Genomic DNA, 26,360 nt, shown 5'->3' on the forward strand with positions numbered 1-26,360 from the left:
AAATTCAATATGAGCTTAGGAAGATCAATTACCTTACTAAAAAAAACATAAAAGTCAATGAGCTTATGTCTACCAAGTGTCTAGTTGTTATGATGTTTGTGATATATTTATTCTTGATATAAATTTGAACTTAAAGATTTCTAAATGTGATGGTCAACTTTATAATTTTATGGGAATATTATACAGTGACATATTGATAATTTTTCAAGAAAAAAAGATTATTGAAATTCCTAATTAATTTATTTAAGGATGCAAACAAAGGTCTTGAAGACATTTATATTGAAAATAATTCATCCACCACACCTAGATTTGTAAGAAGAATACAGCACAACAACAAGCAAACATACTAGTTGATTTTGTTAAAGAATTAGAATAAGAAAAAAATATATAAGTTCAATATTTTAAAATTGGTCAAGAATCACATTAGATTCTGGAAGATCCACCTATATCATAAACAAAGGAAAGAAGAAAAGAATGGAGAAACAGTGATTTAAAATGGTAGATTTAAGAGTGGTCTTGAAATATCACTTAATAAGTCATTAATAAAAAGAAGAAACATGTCATAAACATGGAGACCACATTAATAATAGGGCGTGGAAGAAAAAAATGATTTAATTTTTTAAAATTTTATTATTACACTTATTTTGATTACCCATGTAATAATATGTAAATAAAATTATTTTTCTCATCGTTCATAAAATATACGCGGTTTACTTGAGTTAATAGTTTATTGTAAAATTGTGACCAAATACTGGAGTGAATTGAATTATTTATTACAGAATAGCATCAAAATATATTAGAAAATTTTGAGATACAAATGAATGAAAATAAAAGGGAATGAATACAAGGAAAAAAAACCATAGAGGTAAGAGGAGGGAAAATTGTTCTTTCCATCTTTATTTTTAAATATATATATATATATATATATAAAATAAAATATGAAAACTTACTTCTCTCCTTTTTTTCTATCTTTTTCTTTATTTCTTCCATGGTTCTTTTCATTTCTTTCTTCTTCCGTGATTATCCTTTACTCCATCTTAATATCTTTCTTCTCTTTCTTTACTCACTCTTTATTTTTTAACAATATTAATTTAAAATGTATTAAATCTTATATTTTTTAATCATTAAGTGTTTTTAAGATATTAAATATTGAAAAAAAAAATGTTATAGTAAAAATTAAATTATCCTTTTCAAATTAAGAATTTAAAATTTAAAAATGAGTTATTTATCTAAAAATATTCAAAATAAAAAATAATTCAATAATCTAAATTTTAATTCACTACAAGAAAATCATGAAATAGAAACCAATTTCTAGAGACCAAAATAAATAATTAGTTGCAATAGTAACTAAATTAGAGACCATTTTAAAAACTAAAAAACAAATTGGTTTCTAAATTAGTTTATATTATTGTTAAATAGTTTCTAAATTGATGTCTAATTAGCAACCAAGGTTTTAACTATCAATTATTTAGTTTCTAAATTTTGTTAGCAAAAACATTGGTTGCTAATTAGATACCAATTTAGAAACTATTTAACAATAATAAAAACTAATTTAGAAACTATTTTTTTTTAGTTTCTAAAATAGTCTCTAATTTAGTTACTATTGCAACTAATTATTTTGGTCTTTAAAATTTGGTTTCTATTTCATGATTTTCTTGTAGTGATGTTTAAGATCCTTTTAAATTTTGTTATTGAAGTACAACTTAAAAGGTAATTAAATAATAATGCCTTAAGTTAGACTAAACTAGTGGGATGCCACATATGTATATTGATTTATCATTTCAAATAATAATTGTGTATTTTATTTATGGGATTATAATGAAATTTGGTTCAACAAATAAAGAAACAAATATGCTATTCACTAAAGCAAGAAAACATTATTTTGCATTTCATCTTCAAAATATGATTGATCTGAAAATTATTTTAGAATAATTTTTTATTTAAACTCCCTCTATCGATTTTCATGTAATGATTCTTAACTGAAGTAGGTTTTGAAGAAATAATATTTTATTGTTCTAACGTTACAAGAAATAATGATAATAGAGTCCCCAAAAGAGAGACACAAAGAGTAAAAAAGAGACTCTATATGGGACTAGTGTGGACTTAGCGTCCCAATAGAAATGGAAGCTAATATTTTGGTGGCTATGCATTAGAGACGACCTCCAATGGGACACAAATTTACAAGGTAATGTTGGCTAAGCCTACATAAAGAAAAAATACATTATTTAACTATAACGTAGGTTTAGGGGACACTAAAATGGCTATAAAATTAAATAATTATTAAGAAGTGGACTTTAAGTCTTTTCACCTACTTATATATTGTCGATGTGAGACTATATATTATGGCTGGTTCGATAACAAACCAATAGCATGTGGCCTGATAAGCCCAACAAACAATCGTTAGGATAGGCTTAAAATGACTCTGATACCATATTAAGAAGTGAACTTTAAGCCTAACTCAACCTTATAAAATTAGCTTATAAGGTGAAGTTTACACCCACTTATATACTATAAAATGTCCTAATATCTAGTCGATGTGGGATCTTCAACAATAATTAAACTTAGCGTCGCCATTGAGAACACTACATGAGATAACAAATGAGAGTAAATTGTCGTCATTGGAGACACTACCTGAGAAACAAATATTAGTGTCGCCTAGACCTTCGCTACATTTAATAAAATATTAACTTGTATCCACTTTGTGTCCACATTCTCGACATAGTATCATCATGCAACTTATTTTTTGATTGCATCTACTTTGTGTCCACATTCTAAACGCTAACTTATTATTATTTTAATAATTTTTAACTTGCATCCACTTTGTATCCACATTCTAGACACAAATTATTTTGTCACTTTTTCATTATATCTACTTTTTGTCCTCATTCTAGATGCTAACGCTAACTTATTATTATTTTAATAATTTTTAGTGTGAGTTAAATGTCTCCATTGTGAACACAATGTTTGACATTTATTTTTGTGGCCAACTTGAGTAGACTTCACTCTTTGTTGGAAGCTAAAATTGATTTTTCTTGTAGTAGGTCTCAAAAACTAATAAAAACGAGTGATTATTTCTCCAAATTAAGAAAACACACTTGAAAAAGGCATTTAAAATTTCACAACCGGGCTATCAATATTTAGTTTTTGCAAAATTTTAATCTCTCTTATTTACAATATGTAACCTTGTTTAATGTTACAAATTTTAAATTACCCTCTTCTTCTTGATTACAATTATTGTTGCATGGCTGTTTTTGTACTTTAAAGTTTCTTGTCATGTCATGACTCTGTGTCATTTTGTTATGCTTTAATAAGGGAAAGAATTAAAGAATGTGAGGTAGATATGGTAGGTTTGTGGTGCACTAAAATAAAACATGAAAGGATGATATAAAGTATTTCAATTTAATTGATCACACTTTCCACAGCAAAAGGAAAGCAATCTCAAGACAGTGGAGGGGGAGATGAATGATGGATTATATCATGAGAATCCTGATCATTATGATCATTTTCATAACTTGGAAATGATGCATTTGCTTGAGTCCTTGACTCATGATCAAGATAAGAGAGACAAATATCTTTAGTCCCTGAGGAGCTTCCTTCCTCACTGATTGAGGCACGATCGTTTCCATAGATAAAAGAACTAATTGATGTTGGTGATGTTGCAGTAAGGAGTGCAGAAGAATAGCTTTGTCTCCCCTTCACTCTTCTCTGCCATTTAGAGAGTGATTTTCTCACATTTTCAGAGACCACGGTCTTTTTGAACCTTGAGCCCATCTGCATTCACGTAACAAAGTATTTATTGAAAAGAGTATTAATACACTACCCCAAGAGTGTTTTGATAGCATTTCTCAGCATGATTAAATGTAAGGTTCAGCAGTGCAGGCTACAAAACGATTTTTTTTAACTCCAACAAAAAGAGCAAGAACTTGACCTGTGTGATGATAACGTAGAGAGGGAACGTTATAAAGCTGCACCAGACTTGGGAGATGACCCTGTGGCAACCAAAGAGCAAAAGTGCATACTAATTTTGGTGAATTTGTGTTTCAATTTAATCTGTGAAAAGAGTAAGAACAATGATAAAAAGCAAAGCATACCCGAATGACAAGCGAATCACAATAAAGGTTCGGTTGTTCATGAAGCAAGAAGGATCTTTAATTTCCCACTGAACCCAAAATAAAGGCAAGAATTAAAGATTATGCAAGTATACCATTTTTGCCAAACCAAAGAAAAAACTATGGCAATATGGTTAGTCCATAAAGCTACAAACCGAGATGTGGCAGCATGGAAAGGTGTTGGAGAACTAACATACTTATGGTACACTATCTACTACATAGAGGCCATAACTATGTATTGCAATATGAAAACAATGTTAGTTTCTCACCAGAGACCATAGGAATGTAGCCATTTCAAATGCATTCTGAAAGATAACAACAGGAATAAGGAAATTAAGTGTATCAGCAATGAAAAAGCTAAATGGAAGAACAATAATACTTACCAAGAAGGAAATCAATTGAATTAACCGTAATAGGAACCTGGGCTTTCCAAACCAAAAGAGCTCATCTCTTAAGTTAAATTGGTTAGGTTTCATATCTGGGCAACGATTTATTATTTCAACAGCCAACTTTACTACCACTCGATGCAATTTAGTACCAATAATGAGGATCAACTAGAATGCAAGACAATAAAACAAAAATAATTAGTGAAATCTAACTACTAGTATATGGTAAGAGGAAAAGCCTTAGCAAACAATTTCAGGACTTACAACTGCTGGAACGAAGGAAAGCCAAAAGTAAAAGTTGCTACCTGAATGAAGATTATGAAGTTTAGTTTCGAACTAGGTCACCAAAAAACTAGCATAATATTTCAAAAACATAAGACTATGCCAATGTTAAGCAAGACCATAAACATGCTTAACAGTCTAAAATAAAGTAATACTTTTCATCGTCACAAGACCCTGCAATATGGCAAATGTTATCAGTTATCACCAAATTATCATGTAATTGCACGAACATCTTTATAGAGTAGTAGTTATTAACGATATGATTTCTGGTGATAGCTCTCTCTTACTGAGTTTTTTGTCCTAATTCAAGGAAGAAAAATGTTTACCCAAATAGACAAAAAAAAATTATGTTGCTTATGATTTCTGCATGTCACTCTTTCTCACAATAAAAGAACATCTACTCTTACATTTTCGCTCAGAAGGGTTGTTCACGCCATCAACTAAAGTTCTATCGTCTATACAATATGATTTATCGAATTGGTACTGTTTCAGACATTTTGAGTATCCGTTAGCTGAATTCACCAAGTTATCTGAGCAACATACTTTTAAGCTAAAGCTTACCGTGAAAATTTAGGAAAATACAGCAGATTGCATATACCCAGAGAAGTACACTGCAAAACAAGTCCAGAAATTGTCAAATTTGTTTCACGAACCAGAACAACATAGAACACAAAGAAATTTTTTACAAAATATAGCTAATCATAGAAAAAAAATCCTATATTAAGCTATTCCTCCTAAAAATCTAATTAGTATGACAGTAGAAAATTTAATAAGATAAAAAAAAAATAAGCCACTAAATTCATCTGAATAAAGAAGCAGTACCTAACACCAACTATGTCACGAAATTCTTCATCCATGCTTCGAAGCATATAGTTGTGGAAATCGTATGTTGTGGGAAGATCATGGTTCTATAGAACACCATAAGAAAGAAGAAAAGGAAGAAAATATTAGCTAGTAAACTTAAAATGTCATCTTCAGTTATTCATTTCCCACCTTTTTTTTTTGCACAATGAGAAAAAAAAAAGGGGAAAAAAGGTAATACCGGTTCACTCATGAGTCATGCATGACTAATTAACTTTCCTTTCTTTGTTTTATGTGATTGTAAAGCAACCTATAACACGTACTAAAGGAAAAAAAAAATCAATATCGCAATTAATTTTCTCCATCAACTTGGTGTTGTTATTCATTGAATTCAAAACTATGGACTTATGGCTTATCTAAACTTTTTTATTTGATCGAAGATACTGTTATGCTGTAACAAAAAATTTACTCACAGTAATGAAGCCTAAGCGCAATGCCATGTAATCAGCTCGATGAATGGAACTCCAAAATTGGCGGCTGAAGCATAGCTGCAATACAGGTTCATCAGTATTCTAAGAAGCCAAGGAAATTGCTACTGAAAGTGTCAAAAACCTATACAAGAAGAAAAAACACATTTCATTTTGCTGGCATGCTGCTTCTGAAAAGTAATGCAGGAGACAAATTATGGCAACTAGCAAACAAGCAGCACATTGACACACTTCTCTTATTGGAAACAATCATTACTGAACATGTTCGGCAGAAAGAAATTTTAATTGAGCAGGTACTATAGTTGACAAACTATAGTTTGACCTAAAACAGAAGTATAGTTGGACCGATTTTTTCCTTTTGGAATTAAGATATAATTAATGAAATCGATCCATTCCATCAACTTTTAGTTCAAACAATGAAATAAGAACAAAATGTAGTATTAAAGCACGAGTAGATTCAAAATTTCTTGCAGATGCAAAACTTCTTACATTTTCAAAATATCTTATTGCCTAATGAGAGTAATAAGACAGAACAAAATGACTGTATAGAGTACCAGCCAAACAAGAATTTTGTGATGACTCCAAGGATGGGATGTATGGTGAAAGATGAATGTATTAAGCCGCCTCAATCTTATGCTTGATGTACTTTGTGAAGTATCTAAACTAAGACAATTTGATCAAAAGGGATTATTATGGTAAGTATATCAAGCTTATGTGTTGCAAAATAATTCTCGTCTCATTGCAAATTTGCAATTATCAGATGCTTAGAAGTCAGAACCTTGAATGCTTTGTACAGCAATAGTCTTTGCTTCGTTTTCCCATGTTCTCCAGCTATATATCTGAATATACTCTAAAATAAGATAATCAGTGCTTAGCCAACAAAATTAGAATAGGAAGAAGGTTTGTTCATGACTATTTTAACCTTGATCAAGGCCAGGGCAACAGCAAGAAAGCTATAGGTAACATGGGTTATCCCAAGAACAAACACAAAGCGATGAAGCTGCTCAAGACTTTCATAAGAGGCCAATGATTCGCGACCCTGCAAAGAAATCGGTTAGTTTTCAGTGAAAGTGGTATAAGCTTAGCAAATTTACAATTGAAACGTCACTGGAAGGGATAGGACAACTACCTCAGGGCAATAATTTCTCAAACCATTATTCACTTGCCCTTTAACAACTGTTCTATTTGAATATTCTGAACTCAACCAGACAACATCTTTCACAGAATTCTTTTCCAATGCGCACGGAAAAAATCTGCTGCTTAATACCGAAGACTTAACGCAAATCTTTGCCACAAAAATAATCCAATGACCCATCAACAATGATAGAAGCCCAAAAAGCATCAATTCTGCTTAAAAATCATTCAAAAAACTTATAATAGTAAGTTCCACTACTATATATAACAGAAGAAAAACACTAATGAAACCGTTTGGGGTTGCAAATCCTTACCTTCTTTGATCTTTTCCAGAGCAGAAAGCAGAGATTTTCTCTTGGTTCTGTCCAACCACTGTGACATTATTCAATATATAAGGAACCTATAAATGTGAGATATTGGAAGAAGAGAAAACCAATCATAAACGTACGTACCTTTACCAGCTTTTTTAACGTGCCCTGAAACAAGAAACTAAGAGAAACAAGGACAGCGATCACAGTTGCCACTGCATAGGTGGGGGTTTCAGCTAAGGATCTTCCTTCGCCATTTTCTTTCCCCATGTCTGGTATTCGTCCTAAAAACAACACGCACTGTCATGAAAATTATGTCCTTCAATGGGGCTTATAATGAAAAGAAAAAACCATCAGAAAAGAACAAACAGCCCTACAGTGTGTATTGTCTCTTCAACGCATTACATAGTTTGGGCCATTAATACGGAGATAGAGTTGGTGGTGGCTTTTTTGAGGCAAAATGTTGAGACTATGTCCTCAGAAAATTAATATGCACATGCATGTGCTGCCACGAACTGGTTGAGAATAGTGGTCCCATTAACTGATCTCCTAACCATGTCAGGTTCGGTTAACCAGTTACTTCAAGTGGGATCTGTCGCAAGACCACAGTTGAACAAAAACACAACGTTATGGTCACTTATCACTTGTTCACCAATAATGCATCATCAAATCATACATATCTACGTGCATTTAAAGCTGAACAACGTATTTATTATTTTCATATTCATTGAGGAACAATTAGGTCCATTGACCCGATGTCACTAAATCTTGCCCTTGCTTTCCATCACGTAGTACCGGTTGGTGTGAATTTTAATATTGAATTATTGATCTCCTCAACTATGTCGATCATGTCATTCCAACTCCAAATAGTGCCAAATTATTTTACCAAATTACTCGAACTTCATGGATCTTTTTTCTTGCTAGAAACGTTATAATATTAGTAGAGTTTGTTTACTAGTAAATTGAGGTAATGATACTTCACACTTGTTCTGGGAAGGAAAACAGATACACGTATCTGCCCTTATTTTGCATTAGTTCTGAACCGATATATAACATTGTATTCAAGAAAAAAATCTGTTATCAAGAAAACTGAAAAAATCTAGCAAGTCAAAGTTAAAACAAAGGACAACATTTGTAGACACCAAATAAATCGGTTCAACGACCTTGATATGAAACCAATTTAGTTTTTTTCAAGTAAAATACCAAGACAATATCAGATCATAGGTCCATCTTATATACACACAAGAAAAAGACTAATGAACTTTATGAAGTTGTACATTTAGAAGAAAGAATTAAGCTCCTATCTATTGCATATTATAGCTCCTCTTTGGCTAATGGTATCTTCACTGCAAACTTGTTTTGACTCCATTCCGCATAACCACCTCCCATGTCCTTCACATTCTTAAAACCCTGAAATTCAAATCAAACCAATACAAGTTAGTATCATCAGCCATTAATGAAGTAAATAAAGGAAAAATATAGCTAAAGTGATGTTCAGATTTTTACAGCCACAACTATATATTTTATTCAAAACTAAATTGAGATGAATAAGTATACTGATGTTGACATGAACCAACTTACATCAGACAGAAGAGCAGCAGTTGCATACAAAGATCTCCCCCCAGTTTGACAACCCTGAAATGCAGATTCATACAAAATATAAACAGATGTTGGCTTTAACTAGCATTAACCAGTTGAATTTGAAGATTGTGTTTTGAATGCAAATTAAAATGAATAAAAAGGAGCAAGAAAAAAGGATAGTTACCACAATGAGATGATCTTCTTTGTTACAAGCCAAGGAAACCTCTTTCAGAAAATCTGGATTCATTACCTTGCCTGCCCTCCCTTCAAAATCACAAAGTTGTTAATCGTAGAAAAACTGTAACCTAACTGACTGATAAATAAAGATACATACATACGCATCCCAAACTGATCTTAGTTATTATTAGGGGTTAAAAAGTTTCTTACCCTTAGATGTATTCAACATGTATGGAATGTTAACGATATTAACTGCATCCACATGCCCTTTCAAGAATTCTTCCACCGTCCTATATATTGTTTACCAAAAGATTTAACATTTTTTTAAAGAAAGAAACATACATTATCAAACACTGAAAAAAACAATTACAAAAAGGAAAACAATAAAACTCTTTAAAACATACTACGTATTACATGTGTTACCTAACATCAAGATAAATGGAACCGGTCTCGATAAGATCCTTGGCTGCGCGCACATCAATGGTGACAACCTTTGCTCCTGAGCTACAAAAGACAAGAAGCAAAAGAAGAAAAACCGACCAACGAGGTAACTGGGCCACCGAAAATGCCATATTCAAGTTGTATAAAAGCTGAGCACAAACACGTTATTTATGTGTACTTAGCACGTGGATTTGAGTGATCAAATCTCTGTATCAGGGTGCTCTGTTGCATGGTTTAACCCTTTGAAATCAAACTTCCCGGGAAAAACAAAACAACGCCGTTGAATTAAGATACGAGGAAACATACTATGCTGCTGGTGCTTGGATGCTGCACTGCAGCAGCTGTTTTGGTTTCGCTTCTGTGGGCGTGGCGTCGCCAAATTTCACCCATTATGAAATTGTTCTTTATATAACACTTGGATAAATTCAGTGAATTAAATTAATTAGATTTTTTACACAACCGTATCTAATATGAACCACATTGATGATTCCTGGTTTTTACCAATTCAAGTATCAGATTTATATATTTTTTAAATTACATGAAAATCAAATTAAATTCGGTTACATATTAAATAAATATTGTAGAATGTTATATTTTTTATTTCACAAATATATTTTAACTAATATTATTAACTTGATGTTATTGCTTTTTAATGATATATTAATATATTTTTATAGCAAATTTATAAAAATTTCGTGTACTTTTAAAAAAAAATATATTTAGAAATTGTCCACGACCCCATCATCTAAATTCAACTAAAAATAATGGAACTGTCTACAATTTTAATAGGTTAGTTTGACTTCTAACTCCAACTTTCAAAGTAAAGTGAAACAGATTATTCTTAAAATCGATAGTTTCCACGAGTTTCACAATAGAGGCATTCAAGTAAGAAGAGAATCTCATGCAATAGAGATAAAAATACAAAAATTAAAATATGAAAATATCCAAAAAATAAAAATATAAAAGTACAAATAAAAAGTTAATAATGAAATAAGTAATAAAAATGGAAAGCTCACTTCCTATTGTCCATCCTGTTTAAGCCCGCATCCTTCCATTCAGGTCCAGACACAACGACCTTTCGGCTGTTTCTTCCAGCAACTCGTACATATAAAAATACATTCCACACGCCTGGAATATGTTTTTGAATTTTTTTTTCATAATAATTTTTTTGTATTGTGTATTTTTTTATCCGAAATGTGCTTTTGATTTTTTTTTCTGGATTTTTATTTTCGGAACACAATAATTTTTTCTTTTAGAATGTATTGTTTTTAATTTTGAATTTTTTTATTTGTAATTAGATTTTGATTTTTGTTTTCAGATTTTTATTTCCGAAACACAGTAATCTCTTTTGGATCTATTTTTTTTGGAATGTATTATTTTCGATTCTGGATTTTTATTTTCAGAATAAAGAACATTTTTGGAAACTTAAAACTGTGTTGGTGTAGGTTCAAAAAGATTGAGTGTAGGAAGAATTTACCTTGAAACTATAGTAAAATTAAATTGGGCTACCAGCTGTACTATTGGAAACTTTAAAATAGGGTGTTTCATTCTGCAACCCCTTGATTTGAAAGTGCATCCAGGGAAGTTATAAAATAACCAAAATACCCTCGAGTCAATTTATATACCACGTACTTTCATTTATATTCCACCTTTCTTTTCCTCAATTGTCGGAGCACCCCTTCATTTATTTATGTGTGTGAGAGTTCTATTGGACCAACATTAAGAACCAATCATATATATTTTTTTGGATAAACGAAGATAGACTATTTGTATTGTCACATTGTTATCCACATTATTCAAATGATAACAAGATACAATCAGTCTTACAAAAAAGTATATTTGTCCAGTGAGTAATTTCTCTTCTTTTGTATCTTTTATTTTAGCATGGTTATTTGTATTAATATTTTAAGTATTAATATTTTAAGTGTCTAATGTTAGTTTAATGAGTATAAAATATATACAAGAAGGTTGTCGACATCATACAATGCATGATTGATTGTGGACATGTATTAGAAGACACTTAAGCATATGTTGGACCCAAAGTACATTGCAATTAATTAGTCAATCTCATCATGAATGATGAGGTTGTCTACACTAGACGCCGACGTATTGGTATGAGCCAGACGACACAATCATAATTCTTAGATAATTTTCACATGCTTTTAAATTTTGCATTTTAAAATTAAAAAATATATTATATGACAACGTATAATCATTAATAATATGAAATACTCTCGTTATTTATGGTAAATGTGTTATAGATTTCCTTTATGTGAATTTTATATTAACAATTTATATTTGACTAATTTTTTATTTATTTTGTATTAATCGATTACAAAGAATAATAAAAATTAAAAAAATATTAAATGATGTATTATGAGATGTATAATTCGAAATAACTTTTAAAGGATAAATTTAAATTTTCAACATATACGAGAGAGTGTGGTTTCAAATTAGGAAAATTCTTCCCCTAGCATATCAATTTGAACCTTCACTTGATTTTTCAGAAAATGTTTATGTAAAATGACAAAACTAACCTTAAATGAAATGGGGATGCGGATAAAAAAAATATTCTTGGAATCAATTTTTTGAAATACATTTTTGGATTTAGATTTTCGGAACACATTTATGATATCTAGAAACTTTTTTCCAGAATATATTTCCACATTTTATGTTATGGATTTTCTTTTTTCGAAATATATTTTTTGCATTTTGAAATTATTTGTCCAAAATGATTTGATTTTCGAATTGTATATTTTAAATTCTGAATTTAAAAATCCTGAATAGGAAATAATTTTGGAAATTTTAAAAGGTGATAAGGTGTGGGTTTAATAAATTGGTATGGTGCAGGAAGAGTTTTCCTTCAAATTATGGGGGTGTATAATGCAATTGACATTTAAATATTATTTCAATTGGGCTCGTGTTTTCTATAACATTAGGTTGAAAGGAATTGCCTTTCACGTCAATGTAACCGAGCACTGAAAATTGTAATATAAGAACAAATAACGAACTTCAGAACTGTTGCCAATTTTAGAAAATGGCCCTTAATAAATCAGAATTAGAGTTTTTGGCTATGATGTTATTTTTTATTTTTTTTTATCAAAATGAGGTCCGTTTAAAAAAAATTACAAATTTAAACAAGTCGTGTCAATTTGGCACGACTTCATATGCACAAATCGTCATAATTAAACACGATTTTGCCATGTCATACTGAAGTCGTATCAACTTGTGCATATGATCCTCTATGTATTTATTCATTCAATTCAACCATGATCCATACACGATTATCCAATTTTTTGTTCCTTAAAACTAATACTCTTAGAAAATTATGTATCAAATTAATTTTTAACATTACATAACTTACTACCTAATATATAAACAATAAAATTAAAAATAAATAAATTATGACTGGTAAAAGTCGTGCCAAGTTAGCACACAATTTGTGCATATGAAGTCGTGCCGAATTGACATGACTTGCCTAAATTTGTAATTTTTTTTAACCGAACCCCATTTTAGTAAAAAACAAAAAAAATAACCCTAGTAAAAAACCATGAGAATTACCCTAGTCAAAAACCATGAGAATTACCCTTATATTTACCCTTATATTTTCTTTTTGAATATATACTATGCATGCATGGGGAATATTTCCTTTGTTTGTAGACTCTTACTAGACCACACATAACATAACGTATGTATTTCCATAGGAAAGTGCAGACAGAGGCAAACCACAAACCCGACAAATACGAAGTACTGTTCTGGTGTTACATCATACAAAAGTTGCCAAATGAATTTGCATATATTTTAGGGTTCACCTTAATCGAATAAATTTGACTCCAAATGAAAGTGGTACACCAGGATTTAAAAACACCAATCCTTTTTAATCCACTTCATCATTGCATCCAAGAAAGAAAAAAAGGAAAGTAAAAGTTCTTTTATATTGCTTTGAATATAGTTGTCTCCGTTATGTAGAATGGTGAGGGAATAGTAGATATTTGTTGACGTTACGGTTTTCGATTTGCTATTGGTTTCTACAATCAAAACTTAGAAAGAAAAAAGTTTGTTTATCTTGAAACTTCAAAGTAACAAATGTCCATGAGTTTAGATAAAGCAATAGAAGCTAAACGAGGGGTTTAGCTAGAATTTAGATTGGTGTGCATGCTTTTTTCTACTGTACGTTACAACAATGGGATTCACTTTGTTATTTCCTAGGTTTTAAAAAATATTCATGCCAATATAAAAGGTTTTTTTATACACACAGCATGTGCTAGGTATTACTTCAAGAACTTGATTTTCCATATGGAACATGTAAAAGTTCCATGGTAAACCAAATTATTAACTATCACAAGCCTATGTCAGTTACGAACTATGGGGCTGAAAATAAACTCTTCTTACACCAAAAAAGAACCGGAAAGTAGACAATCATAAATTTGGCTAACCGGAAAGAGATTCTGCTGGCAATTGGCAGATAACCTAAAACTTTTTTCTTATCTCATATAATATTTAGCTATGCCTAAACTTAAAATTGCAAAAAGATAAATAATTTTTTTATGAAATGGAAAATTTTTAAAATTACATTAATAAAAAATTTCAGTTGTAGTAATTGTTAACTAATAAAAACATGTCTTTCTATTTATAATTTTTAAAGTAACATCTAAAATTCAAAAACACTAGTTTACGACTGAAATTTTGATTAATTTAAAATTGTTTTATTTCATAAAAAATTACTTTTTTCAGTTGTAATCTTGGTTGGTTGAAGATAGTATATGTATCAAATATTTGTTCACGTTCTATACCTATTTTTATGCACTCTTTCTAAAGAACTACTTGGCATTTGCCTTTGGCGTGAAGAAACATTTGGGAAAAAGTTGAAATTAGAAAGAAAACAACCACTGAGTGAAATGGACATAAGTCATCTTCATCATCTCTTTGGGGCCAAAAGATGATTTGCTTTTTTTCTTTGTGTTACTAGTCATGTGGGTTTTTATCTCAAAGGCCAAAAGATTCTATTTGGTGATAGGATCAGTAGCATTCACAACAACTCTGTTCTTGAAAACTTGAAATGGAATCTCGTATGATCAGAAGGGAGTGAAAATTTGGATCCCCCAAGTTTTGTCATCTCTGTAACTTTATTTCATTTTTGGATAACAACTGGTGTCTGAAATGTGCCTACAGAGATCCTAAAAAGCAAAAGCTTTTCAACCATCTCATGTTGAATGCGATAACAAAACCCTTCGATTTACTTTTCTAGCATGGGATGATGCAGTTGTAGACCTCACACTAGACCCTTTAAAATTGTCCTTAGTGTATAATACGCTTTTAGTTCTTTCCAATATACAATAAATATATAATTCATATCATGAGTTTAGTTACATTAAATACTTTTAAAAAATTATAATGATCTTATCTTATAATACAATATACTTCGATTTTTTTTCTGGAAAAAAAAGTTTCAGATACTTCAAACTTCAATTTAAATAAGTTCTTAAAACTAAACCAACCTTATTCTAACTTAAACACTCTTATGTAAAAAAGTGTTTTCCTTTTTCTTAGATATATTGTTGTCTGATTCAGTGGAAGTCAATGTCAATGTGAGGAATGTGTTGTAAATGAAAACATGAATAAACGTACAATTGAACACATACAATAATGTTCACATACAGATTTTATCATATCATGATTCTCACACAATCAAAAAGGAATAAACACTTACCTTAATCTATGAGTGATCCTACTTGAACATCTCCTTTGTCCCAATCTATCTTGTAGCAATTTCGTTCTTGTCACACACTTTCGTGATGGTTAACAGTGAGACAACTATTATTTGCAAATTGACCTTAATTCCAAATTTCATCAGATGTAGGTTTTCATTAGGTATATCATCAGATATATATATTTTTCATGTTAACCAATGTACCATTTAATTCTATTATTATTATTAAATCATATTTGGGTCCAAAGCCCAAACTCTAAGTCATATGAGTCACTTTATGGGAATTAATTTACATAATTTTTTACATGTGTTTTCGAGTAATAATATTTCACATCCGTATTTTATATACAAATATTTAATAATTTTATTATAATAATACAATAATATAAAACCTAAAATTTTTCTTGTTCGTATGTGTGTATATACATAAATTGTTATAATTAGTTGTATATAAAATAATGATTGTGAAAATATATTATTCTAAATTAATTAAGAATTGTATTTTTTTTTCTAAAAGATGTCCCTCAAAAAAGTATTGAAATTGATTATACCAACAATTTACTCACCTAAATAATTAACTAATTAACGCGTGGAGAGAGAATAATGATTATAAAATTATCTTAGAAAAAGAAAGACAACGTTATCTTCGTACAACATTATAAATGAATTAAGAGCATTTTAGTAAAACACCATCAGTGTAAGAAACATGTACGAAAGAGAATTTCATAAAAAGTAAATATAAATAATTATATTTTCTCATTATTTTCTATTAATTCAAATCTTTCTTTTTCGTGATAATGTAACTTTAAATTAAGAAAAATACAGTTCTCTATACATCATTTTTATTAAATTAAATATTGATACCCATTATTATAGACATATTTAATCATATTATAAATATATTCTTCTTATGCTAGTATAATTTTTTTATCCAAATATGCATGTGTGTTATGTCAGAGTGTACATGGAAAGTTACGCATTAAATGGAGGCCATTATTGTAGAAAATAAAAACAACAAATATAAATTAGGTTTAAATGTTTTTTTTAGCTCAAAAAGGCACGTGTTTCAATGACTAAATGATCAAAAATTTTGAGACTATAATAATCAAATTTGTCAAGTACTCTTTTTCTTTTGGAATTGTATACAAAACTTTTTAATTGTTTTAGAAATATTATACTAATACCTTTCAACATCATACCAATTGTTTCAATTATTTAAAGAAAAAGTATGATCTCCTGCATCCCAATAACAATAATTGTTTAAGCATTAAAAAAATTAAGATATTGTGTGAAAAAAAACAAAACTTTAGGTATAATTGTACCTGTATAGTTTTAGTGTATATTATTATTTGTTATTGGATTATAATTGTTAATGTGTCGGTGGGATGTATAATCATATTTAAATTATCTTAAGTCTCACTCCTTCAATGTTGATGTTCGGTCGGGCGGGGTACTTGCGAATTGTACTTTGACGCTTAATTCAGTGTTCTGATTTAGGTGTATTTTAGCGCAAGATAAAAACGGACCTCATTCCTCAACATAGAGCTCTATTTATAGTATTGGTTCATGGACCCTCACTCTGATGGATCAAATATCAGTTATTAACTGACGCGTAATGATCCCTTAATACTAGGAACATGTATCTTTCAGTTAGTCAGTTTTATCTGTTATGTTGGAGATATTTCCCGTATATTTCAGGATGTTATTTCACTCATTCAACGTTATCATAATTGTTGTTGCTCGTTTATTTATTCTATTCTTTTACGTTATTTGACTCGGGTGACCAATCACCAAGACTGAGACAGGCTCGTTTGAAACTTACCGGTACACTTGCCCTCCAAGCTTAAAGAAATGAATTTCTGATGCAAACCCACAAAGACCCCAAAACCAAGTCCACAAGAAGATGACCAAGGATACCAACTATGAATGGTCATCTCAACAATCAAATGAAGACTCCATCAGTAGGAGGAATGGACAAGGACCGAAGCACCTAAAGTTCTTCCTGCTAGTTTTCTTAATTGTTTAGAATATTTTGTAAATAAGTTGGGCTCACATGAGGGGTCCAAATAGTAAAGAATAAACAAGAGTGGGTCCATATAGCAATATTAGGAGGTGAAGACATAAGAATGGGCCATAAGAAGTCCATTAGGGTAGAAAGAAACCCTACCTTCTAGAAACACATATAATGGTGCGACATTGACCTATGGTCAACACCTAATAACTTTCTTTGTGACTTGTTTTTGGCGCCAAATTTGAATAATTTAGTTTGAATTTTGCCTTTTCATTTTCGGCCCTCTTCTACTTTAAATAGAGAGGCAATGCTCATGTAAATTCAAAATTTAGAAATTGAAGAAAGGAAACTCTACTCAAATTGAGAGAGATTTGATCTCCTTCACTAAGTCTTATCTTGTGAGCTTTGGAGGGCTTCAAGTGGCGGCAACTAGCACTCATCTTGGAACTTTCACCATCCAAGTGGTGTGTCCATCCAATTAAGTTCCTTCTTCCTTCCATCTCCATTTCCATGTTTCTAGCAATTCAAATCGGTAGTTTGTCTTTTTAGGTGTTGTTCTTAATTTCCACCGTTTGTTCTTGTTTCTCTTGTGTTTCCTTTTATTTCCAGCACTTAATTCTCCTTTCAATCGGTTTATATGTGTTAGTTGCTGTTTTTAATTAGTTTAATTGTTATATATTGTGTTTCTACTTGTGTTCATGTGTTGATCTTGCTTTCCTTTCCATTTCTGCCCTATATTTGTGTATAAGGATATGGCACTCATCATTCTTATGAGTTTGACTCTTCATTTGGAAGACAATGTCCTCCATTGAACTGTCCTTAAGCCTTCTTATTGTATTGTACCTTGTCTTATGCCAATTCAACTCTCATCACTTCACATCTACTTAACACTTGTTAAGTTAATGTCCAGTGGGAATTTTTCTTAGGCTTCTCGCCTATATTTGTCCTAAAATCTAAATCTAAGTAAAGTGTCACTAATCAAATGAACAATCCTAAAATCAACTCACATCAATTTCTAAAGAGCCAAAGATGATTGTTGGGGTTCCCGAGGTGAGATATGACCGCCTATGAGCATTAAATGCTTGGCAGAGATGTGACGTTTGCTTTTTAGAGAAAAGCACCGCCATTTTAACAAACACTATTCAATCAGATGTATCTAACAGTTATGATTTTGTGTCGTTTTGTATGGTTATGATGGGAGCCGTTGGATGAATATGGATTTGACGGTTTCGAACGGATGATAGAACAACCTCTCTCCTATTTGATTTCTATAAATAGGACTGCATTTGAACATAATAGGGTTTACACTTTCTTTGCCACTATAGAGCTTAAGTCGTGTGCTCCGAGTGTCGAGTTTGCCAACTTGCTTTCATTCTTCGTCTATCATTTAGGTTAGTGGTCTTCCACTTCTGATTCCTCTTTTTTTTTTGTGATCAACAACTTCTGATTCCTCTAATAGTGTTGTAAATATAGAGTCATCGAATTATACTGGCATTGCATTTGGTAGTGCGAGAGACGCTAGTGGATCGAACGATTCTAGATCGGACGGTCCGAGTTACGAGTGGGTTGATCCACGCGTCTTGGCTATCCCTACTTGCTTCAGGGATTCCAATAATCTAGATAAATTTTTATCTAAAGTTGCTTTCTTAAAACTCGACTCACCTTCGAATGTGCTGTTGGCTGACATTTGCAGCTACACTGACCGAGTTTTCCATGGTCGGGAAAATGCACCCCACAATTTCTTTTTTGTCTATAATAATTTTTTCTCGGACTTAAATATTATGCTTCCCTTTGATGACTTTACCATGGGGGTCCTTCGGATCCTCAATGTGGTGTTGATCCAACTACACCCTAACTCATGGGCGACTCTTTGGGCGTTTTGGATTCTTTGAGATATCTTTAAGATTATTCCTACACGTCAATCATTTTTGTTTTATTATAATTTCTGGCCAAGTTCTCCTGTGAGTTGGTTGTCTTTGTCGAATCAATCGAGGAGTATTCATTTTTCACCTTTTACTACCTCGTACAAAAATTTTAAAGCAAAATACTTCAAAATATTTGTGGAGCTGAACGATCGAGATTATTTTTATAATATGGAGGGCGAACAAAATTTCCTTTCCATTGGACTTGAAATCCTATCCAAGTTGTCACCTGGCCGAGGTCGTCAATGTCAATACTGAATCAGGTAGTTCTTGTTGTTTTTTACCAGCTTCCGTATAAGTTACCTACGCGAGAGTTGATAGCATTATACAGGTCGTCCAAGAAGTGGATGTACTTTACTGGTATGTAGATTTCTTATGCGTATGGTTGTATTCATTATGTTGATGTTGTTTAATTCATTTGTGTCTTGCAGATATCATAACCTAGATGGACCTAACTTTGGGAAACTTCATGACCAGTTTGAGACGCCAAACGACTAACAGAAAAATAAGTAGTTTCGAGGCGATTGGGAGGGTAACTCGGTCGTTCCGGTTAATATTATCCCCCCGAGCACCAACGCTCCTCCAATAAATTGAAAGAGGGGTCGTCCGGCAAAGACGATCTAACCAAATGCAGAGGCAAGGTCATCCTCTCGGCAACCCTCAATGTTGAATCCACTCCTTCAAGTGTCGCAGGGCATACAAATTAGCATGTCTCCAAAGGATGAAAGTGTGTTGGCGGCCTTTCCCCAAGTAATTTGATCTCAGAGTTAATGGAGTTGCAAAATCTGGTGTTGGTGGTCGGTCAGACTCTTGGAGAGGAGTTAGAAAGAGCCACAACTACAGTGGCGACTAAGCCGAAGAACGAGTTGGCCGAGTCAATTAGCTCATTGAAGGCAACATTAGAGGCGATGGAAGCTTTCAAAGAAAAAATGCGCCAAGATAATATTGCAGCCGAGAGGGCCCAGGAAGCCTTAAATGTTGAGATGGCGACGATTGAGACGGAAAAGGTCAAGCTCGTCAAGGAAAGGGTCGAAGCTGAAGAGAGGGAGAAGGCATTATCCGCCGAGGTAAAGAGGTGTCACTCCTTTATGCTACGCATAAGTGAAGAATGTTTTCAACAAGGTCTTCGACAAGCGGCCTTTTATCACGATGTACCTGTCGTAGACCCTCGTTATGATTTGGACAAAGATGTTGTTGATGGGAAGTTGGTGCAGATTGGTGGGAATGTCGATACCACCATGGAGGAAGCTAAAGGTGAGGAGAATGTTGTCAACTCCGGGTTGAGCCAGAGCCATCTTTCGAGGAAATATTTGAACCTCTTTAAATGATTTTAACGTAGTTTCTAATACTGGGGGCTAGGAAACACCAAAAAACATTTAGCCGTCAAGCCTGTATAATCTGTGTGTGTATTCGCGTAAATGTTGCGTACCTTATTAGGTTTGTCACTTCCCTTTATATACTCTAGGGTTCCGTTGTTTCCGCTACCCGTATTAGGGTTTCTGAGGGTGTGCCTTAGCGCCACTATCACCCACTCTTAGGACAATCTAGCGTGTAAGGCTCCCTCACTGGAGTGCAACCTCCGACGGAATGACCACCTGAATACCAACTTGTGCACCTAATCTCTGGGGTCATTCGTCCTGGGAGTGCCCTAGCTTTTCACGTGCTATGCATGCAATCTACCCCTGGAACGTAACCCTTATGGGCCTTAGCTCTTCGAGTGGCTCTTTACTTGTGCTACGCTTGAATGCGCTATTCACACCACACGCATGGGCCCCTCGTGATCTAGGCTTCTCCCTACTGGTAACTAGTGTGTTGTCTGAGATTTACCTCTCGTGGCCCAGCTCCACTGTTTGACTCGCCGATGTTTGATGACACGTCAACACATTCTGATGACTGACGCCTGAGCACTCCTCGACACTCTAGGCGTACCGTCTGCGAGGCACTCTGGACGTACCGCTTGTGGGACCCAGCTTACGTGACCCCTGACCACTCCTCGACATCCTGGGCGTGCCGTCTGCAAGGCACTGGCTCATGCCGCTCGTGAGACCCAACTTACGTGGCCCCACGTCTACTAGCAGTCAACGACGTCCGAGGACTGGTCGGTACACAAGCCCTCCAGTCTCGAGCTGTTAACTTATTCAGTGAAGAGACTAAGTCCTCGTCTCTAGCGACCTACGTGGCTCTGTGTGACGGGACGCGAACAATGCAGCGAAGTGACACTTCTTTGTGCCCGTTTTAACCTGCGCACACGTGTCTTGATCAACGACAAAGACTTAACGTCGCTTGCGCTTCTTTGTTTACGTTAAGCATTCAAAAATGCGCGCTTCGATCACTGTTCCATCACTTTTTGAAACTCCTTTGCATGCTTCATCTTCTTCCTTCGAGCGCTCTCACTTCTCCTTCTCCAAAAACCAAAACTTTCGACTTTCATCAATCAAAAGGTATGATTTTTATCCATTGATCACTCTCATTTTTCGATTCCGCTGCTTGATGACTGTCTGGGACTGTTTAAATTCCTGCATTTTAGGTTTTCTCTGTTTTTTCCTCTGTTTTTCTGGGTTTCTTCTTTGAGTCTTCTGTCTTTCTGGTTTTATTCAGTTACGCCATCACCTTCTCCTGAACCCTCATTTTCTTCCTTTCTTTTCTTGCTTTTTAGCTTTCTTCGAGATGCCTCGAACGAAAACCACCTCCAATCCTCTCCCCAGCGTAAACTACAAGGCCCTATACCCTTGGGCTTCCACTAAACTCCTCGCTGAGACCTCCACTCTCACCTTCAGCGAGGATGTAAGGAAATACCAGGACGACGAGCTTGATTGTAAAGGGCGCGTCTTTGGGAGAGAAAGCGACGCCTACGTCTCGGTTTGCCCTTGCGCTAAGGGCGAACTAGTATGTGCTGACGATCGCATCAACGAAGGAGAACCCTTCTTCTTCCTCTACTCCACCATTTTTAAACGGATCAAACTGCATCTCCCACTCACCGGCTTCGAGAGGGCCTTGCTTAGAGATTAACATGGCCCCCGTCCAGCTGCATCCCAACAGCTGGACCTTCATGAGAGCATTTGCCATACTGTGCAACTACTTCGGGCACCCTCCCTCCCTCGACGTCTTCCTTCATTTCTTCGAGGCCAAGAGCCCCGGGAAGAACCTGTGGGTGAGCTTTAGCGGTGTGGTAGGGAGAGTCCTCCTCACGCTCTTCCAACAATCCTATAAGGGCTTCAAAGGGAAGTTCTTTAGGGTGTGCTGCACCGATCACGACCCCACCCTACTGGATGGGTTTCCCCTTTACTGGGTGGGGAAGTTGAAGCTTAAGAAACCCAAGACCCTTGAGGAATTGGCCCCTCCTGACTGCAAAGTGTGCCAGGTTCTCGCCAACCTAGGGGAAGTGTTCAACACTGCCCAATTGATCAAGCACGAGTTCAACTCGTCGGACCTCAAGGGCTATATTGGTTTGTCTTTGCTTCCTCCTTTACTTCTACTGTGTTTACCTGTTATCGTTCTGTTATACTGCTTCTTCATGCTTATGTATTTATTGACCTCTTGCATTCTGATGACTACTACCTTCTCATGTCTTCTTATCTTGGTGTAGGCATGGTACTGAACGAAGAGAAGATGGCAAGGCTGGCTTATGCACTTGCCCGCCGTCAAGGGGCACTTGGTGGTGCGGGTGCCTCAGCTCCTTCTTCCCCCTTCGACACTGCCTAAGCCGCGCCTGCTCCAGCCCCTTCTGCTCCCATTGCTGTAGTCCCCCTCGCCTGCTCCAACCCTCCTTGAGAAGAACAAATGGGTCATGGAGATTGACTCTAAAAACGAGGACTTTGCGGAGGGGCCCGTCATCAAGAGATGAAGGGTGGTTGTAGCAAAGACCTTCCACTCTACTACCATCGGTCGCCCTGCATCATTCAGGGATCATCCCCTAAGTGCTTCCTCCCCCCGCGGACTTCTCGCGCTTGAGGGAGGTGGGGAAAGCGCACCTGGGGATGACCGAGTGCCCCCAGCTCCCGAACTGCCTTCCGTTCTCCAGTATGCCCTCAAAAGCTTCCAAGAGAAAGGGGTGGATGAGGGTTTGGACGAGGATATGATAAGGGAGCACATGGGTCATAGCCTAGGTTAATTCCTTGTCCATTCCAACGCCCTCACGAGCAAGGTCAAGGTGAGGATTTAGGAGTTGCTGGCTCTGGTGGAGGCAAAGGCAAAGGAAGATTTGGCCTTGGCGAAGGAAAGGAAGAATGATGAATTGGCCCAACTGGCTCAGGCCTTCGCTACTCGTGAAACTGCTTTGGAGCAAGAACTAAGCAGTCTCCGCTAGTCTGAGATGGACGTTAAGAAGCGGCTCTTCGACAAAGGTCAAGAGTATATCGATCTTGAGTCGAGAGTCTTGCCTCTGCGCACTAGGGTGGTGGACATGGAAGAGGAGGCAGAAGTAACCAAGGCCAAAATGGCCAAACTTTAAGAGAGGGCCACTAATCAAGAGGTGCAGCTTGGCCGGGTGGAGGCTGAACTTACCCAGCAAGCTAAAGCCTTCAAGAAAACCGAGGCAGAACTCATCGAAGACGAGGCCGACGCCTATGATGTAGGGTTCGAGGATGCCCTTGCTCAAGTTGCATGTGTGCATCCTGAGATGGACACCTCAACCTTTGCGATGTTGAATCATGTCGTAGATGGGCAGGTTGTGCCTAGGGCCCCTCCTTCTTAACTTGTATTTGGTCCCCTGATGAACAACTTCTTTATATTTATGAATTGTTGTTGCCTTTAACTATTTTAACTGCTTTCTCGATCTTAACCTGTTGAATTCCACGTCTTTATCTTGCTTTAACTTACATTCTTCGTCTTTGATCATTCAATATCGTGCCTTGCACTAACCATTTGCTAACAACACTTCTGACGATCATGCATAGTCTAGGTAGCACGCCTAATCACCCCCGCCCTACCTTATTCTCCTCTTTAGGCAACAAAGACGTGCATATGAAACTGTAACTGAACTCACCCCCATACCCAAAGGTGTTGGAACTTCTGGTATTCGCTCTCCGAACCTGCTTCATAAGGCATAAAAGAGAGGGACCTCCTAACTGACCTCACTCCTATCTTACTGAATAAGGAGACACTTTACTGATGTCGTTGGCGAGCCGTGTTGTCGTCGCGCTGACATTTTTGCTCAGGAGGGAGACGCACTCCGCGCTATCCCACTTCGGGTTTCTTAGTCCAAGGAGAAATCCGTGTCTGTCCCCTATCTGTCCACCATGGGTTTGGGGAGAATTCACCTTTTGGACCACACTGTCTCCATTACGACGCTCTCACTCGAGAGAGGGGGGTGTCCTCTGCGAACCAACCTGCCCAATCTCGAGTCTACTAGCCCGAGGAGGAACTCATAATTGACATTGTCCCTGCTGTGTAAAGTCAAGGGAGGATTTAACTAGCGAACCTTACCTCTTTCCCCTAGTGTTCTCACTCAAAGGAGGAGGGAGGCGTTCTCTACAAACCATCCGACCCACCCTTGAGACTTCTAACCCATGGGGAAGGTTCTGAACTGACCTCGCCCTTGCTTAAAGTTAGGGGAGGATTTAACTGTGGACAACACTGTTCAACGTTGGCATTCTCACTCGAGGGTAAGGTGTTCTCTGCGAACCTACCTTTCCCACTCTCAAAACCTCTAACCCAAGGGAACAACTTATAACTAACCTCATCTCCGCTCAAAGGAAAAAGAGGATTTCACTGGTGAACCATACTTGTTCGTTCTTGGTGTTCTCACTCAAGGGGGAGGTGTTCTCTGCGAACCTACCCTTCCCACTCTCGAGACTCTAACCCAAGCGAACGGTTCGTAACTGACCTCATCTTCGCTCAAAGGCAAAGGAGGATTTCACTGGTGAACCATACTTGTTCATTCTTGGTGTTCTCACTCGAAGGAGAGGTGTTCTCTGCGGACCTACCCTTCCCACACTTGAGACTTCTGACCCAAGCAAACGGTTCGTAACTGACCTCATCTTCGCTCAAAGGCGAAGGAGGATTTCACTAGTGAACCACTTTGTTCAGCCTTAGTGCTCTCACTCGAGGGGGAGGTGTTCTTTGCGAACCTACCGTTCACTCTGCCGAGACTTCTAACGCAAGTGAACGGTTTGTAATTGCATTGTACAGGAAACTCAAGAATATTCTTCAATCGAAATTTATTGGGTGACCTCATTAAAAAACTCTTATAAGGGAAAAATAGTGTCCCCTAATAACTATGTGTAATGCTAAAGTTCAACTGAAGTAAAACTTGAGGTTGGTCGCGTTCCATTTACGAGGAATCGTGCCTCCCTCCAACGTCTCAAGCCTATATGTCTCGTTCACAAGGGCCTCTATCACTCTGAATGGACCAGTCCACTTGGGGGACAACTTGTTCTCTAGTTGGTATGGGTGGGCCTTCCACATCACTAGGTCAGCGACCTGGAACTGGCGAGGCTTCAACTTTGAGTTGTGCTAGTACTCCACCCTTCTCATTAAAGCTTCAACTGTAATTCTTGCTTCCTCTTTGACTTCATCCAGTAGGTCTAGGTTCACCTTTCTCTCTTTGTTGGACTCTTCCGCCAGAAAGTTCTGGAAGCGTGGCGAGCTCTCCTGGATCTCCACGGGAATCATCGCGTCCGACCCATACACCAAGCTTAAGGGTGTCTCTCTGGTGGTGGACTGGGGAGTGGTGTGGTAAGCCCACACAATTCTAGGAACCTCCTCTGCCCAAGTTCCTTTGGCCTTCTCGAGCCTTCTCTTCAGACCTCTGAGCAGTACTCAGTTGGCAAACTCGACCTGCCCATTCGTCTAGGGGTGCTCGACTGATGCGAACACCTGCTTTATTCCAACTTTTGTGCATAACTTGCCCAACTATTGGCTTGCAAACTGTGTGCCATTATCAGACACCAAACGCTTCGATACCTTGAAGCGGCACACTATGTTCTTCCACATGAAGTGCTGGATCTTGTGGGTCGTGATTTGCGCCACGGGCTCAACCTCTATCCACTTTGTGAAGTACTCTATGGAGA

At 35.6% G+C, this 26,360-nt stretch overlaps 2 protein-coding genes across 6 annotated transcripts; both read right to left on the reverse strand.

Moving 5' to 3' along the window:
* Nucleotides 1–3,365: 3,365 nt before the first annotated feature.
* On the reverse strand, nt 3,366–7,960 carry LOC137810953 (MLO-like protein 4). Of its 4 annotated transcripts, none has more exons than XM_068612469.1 (15): nt 7,886–7,960; nt 7,653–7,792; nt 7,515–7,572; nt 7,196–7,413; nt 6,989–7,105; nt 6,845–6,905; nt 6,621–6,724; nt 6,052–6,126; nt 5,600–5,685; nt 5,339–5,388; nt 4,760–4,800; nt 4,379–4,663; nt 4,092–4,159; nt 3,929–3,989; nt 3,366–3,771 (listed from the first exon to the last, which is right to left on the reverse strand). In XM_068612469.1, exons 2-15 carry the CDS (start codon nt 7,776–7,778, stop codon nt 3,439–3,441), a joined length of 1,683 nt encoding a protein of 560 aa, XP_068468570.1. In that variant the 5' UTR covers nt 7,779–7,792; nt 7,886–7,960; the 3' UTR covers nt 3,366–3,438. The 4 variants fall into 4 exon arrangements, with proteins under 4 accessions (XP_068468570.1, XP_068468571.1, XP_068468569.1 ...); XM_068612470.1 differs by lacking the exon at nt 7,886–7,960 and having other exon boundaries at nt 4,379–4,414; nt 4,493–4,663; nt 7,653–7,883; XM_068612468.1 differs by lacking the exon at nt 7,886–7,960 and having other exon boundaries at nt 7,653–7,883.
* A 685-nt stretch (nt 7,961–8,645) lies between these two features.
* LOC137810955 (rhodanese-like domain-containing protein 17) lies at nt 8,646–10,084 on the reverse strand. 2 transcript variants are annotated; one of them, XM_068612473.1, is made up of 5 exons: nt 9,690–10,084; nt 9,477–9,556; nt 9,274–9,344; nt 9,090–9,143; nt 8,646–8,918 (listed from the first exon to the last, which is right to left on the reverse strand). In XM_068612473.1, exons 1-5 carry the CDS (start codon nt 9,836–9,838, stop codon nt 8,823–8,825), a joined length of 450 nt encoding a protein of 149 aa, XP_068468574.1. In that variant the 5' UTR covers nt 9,839–10,084; the 3' UTR covers nt 8,646–8,822. The 2 variants fall into 2 exon arrangements, with proteins under 2 accessions (XP_068468574.1, XP_068468573.1); XM_068612472.1 differs by having other exon boundaries at nt 9,274–9,353; nt 9,690–10,072.
* Nucleotides 10,085–26,360: the final 16,276 nt, after the last annotated feature.

This window comes from Phaseolus vulgaris, chromosome 2 (assembly GCF_000499845.2).
Source record: "Phaseolus vulgaris cultivar G19833 chromosome 2, P. vulgaris v2.0, whole genome shotgun sequence".
Lineage (NCBI taxonomy): Eukaryota > Viridiplantae > Streptophyta > Magnoliopsida > Fabales > Fabaceae > Phaseolus > Phaseolus vulgaris.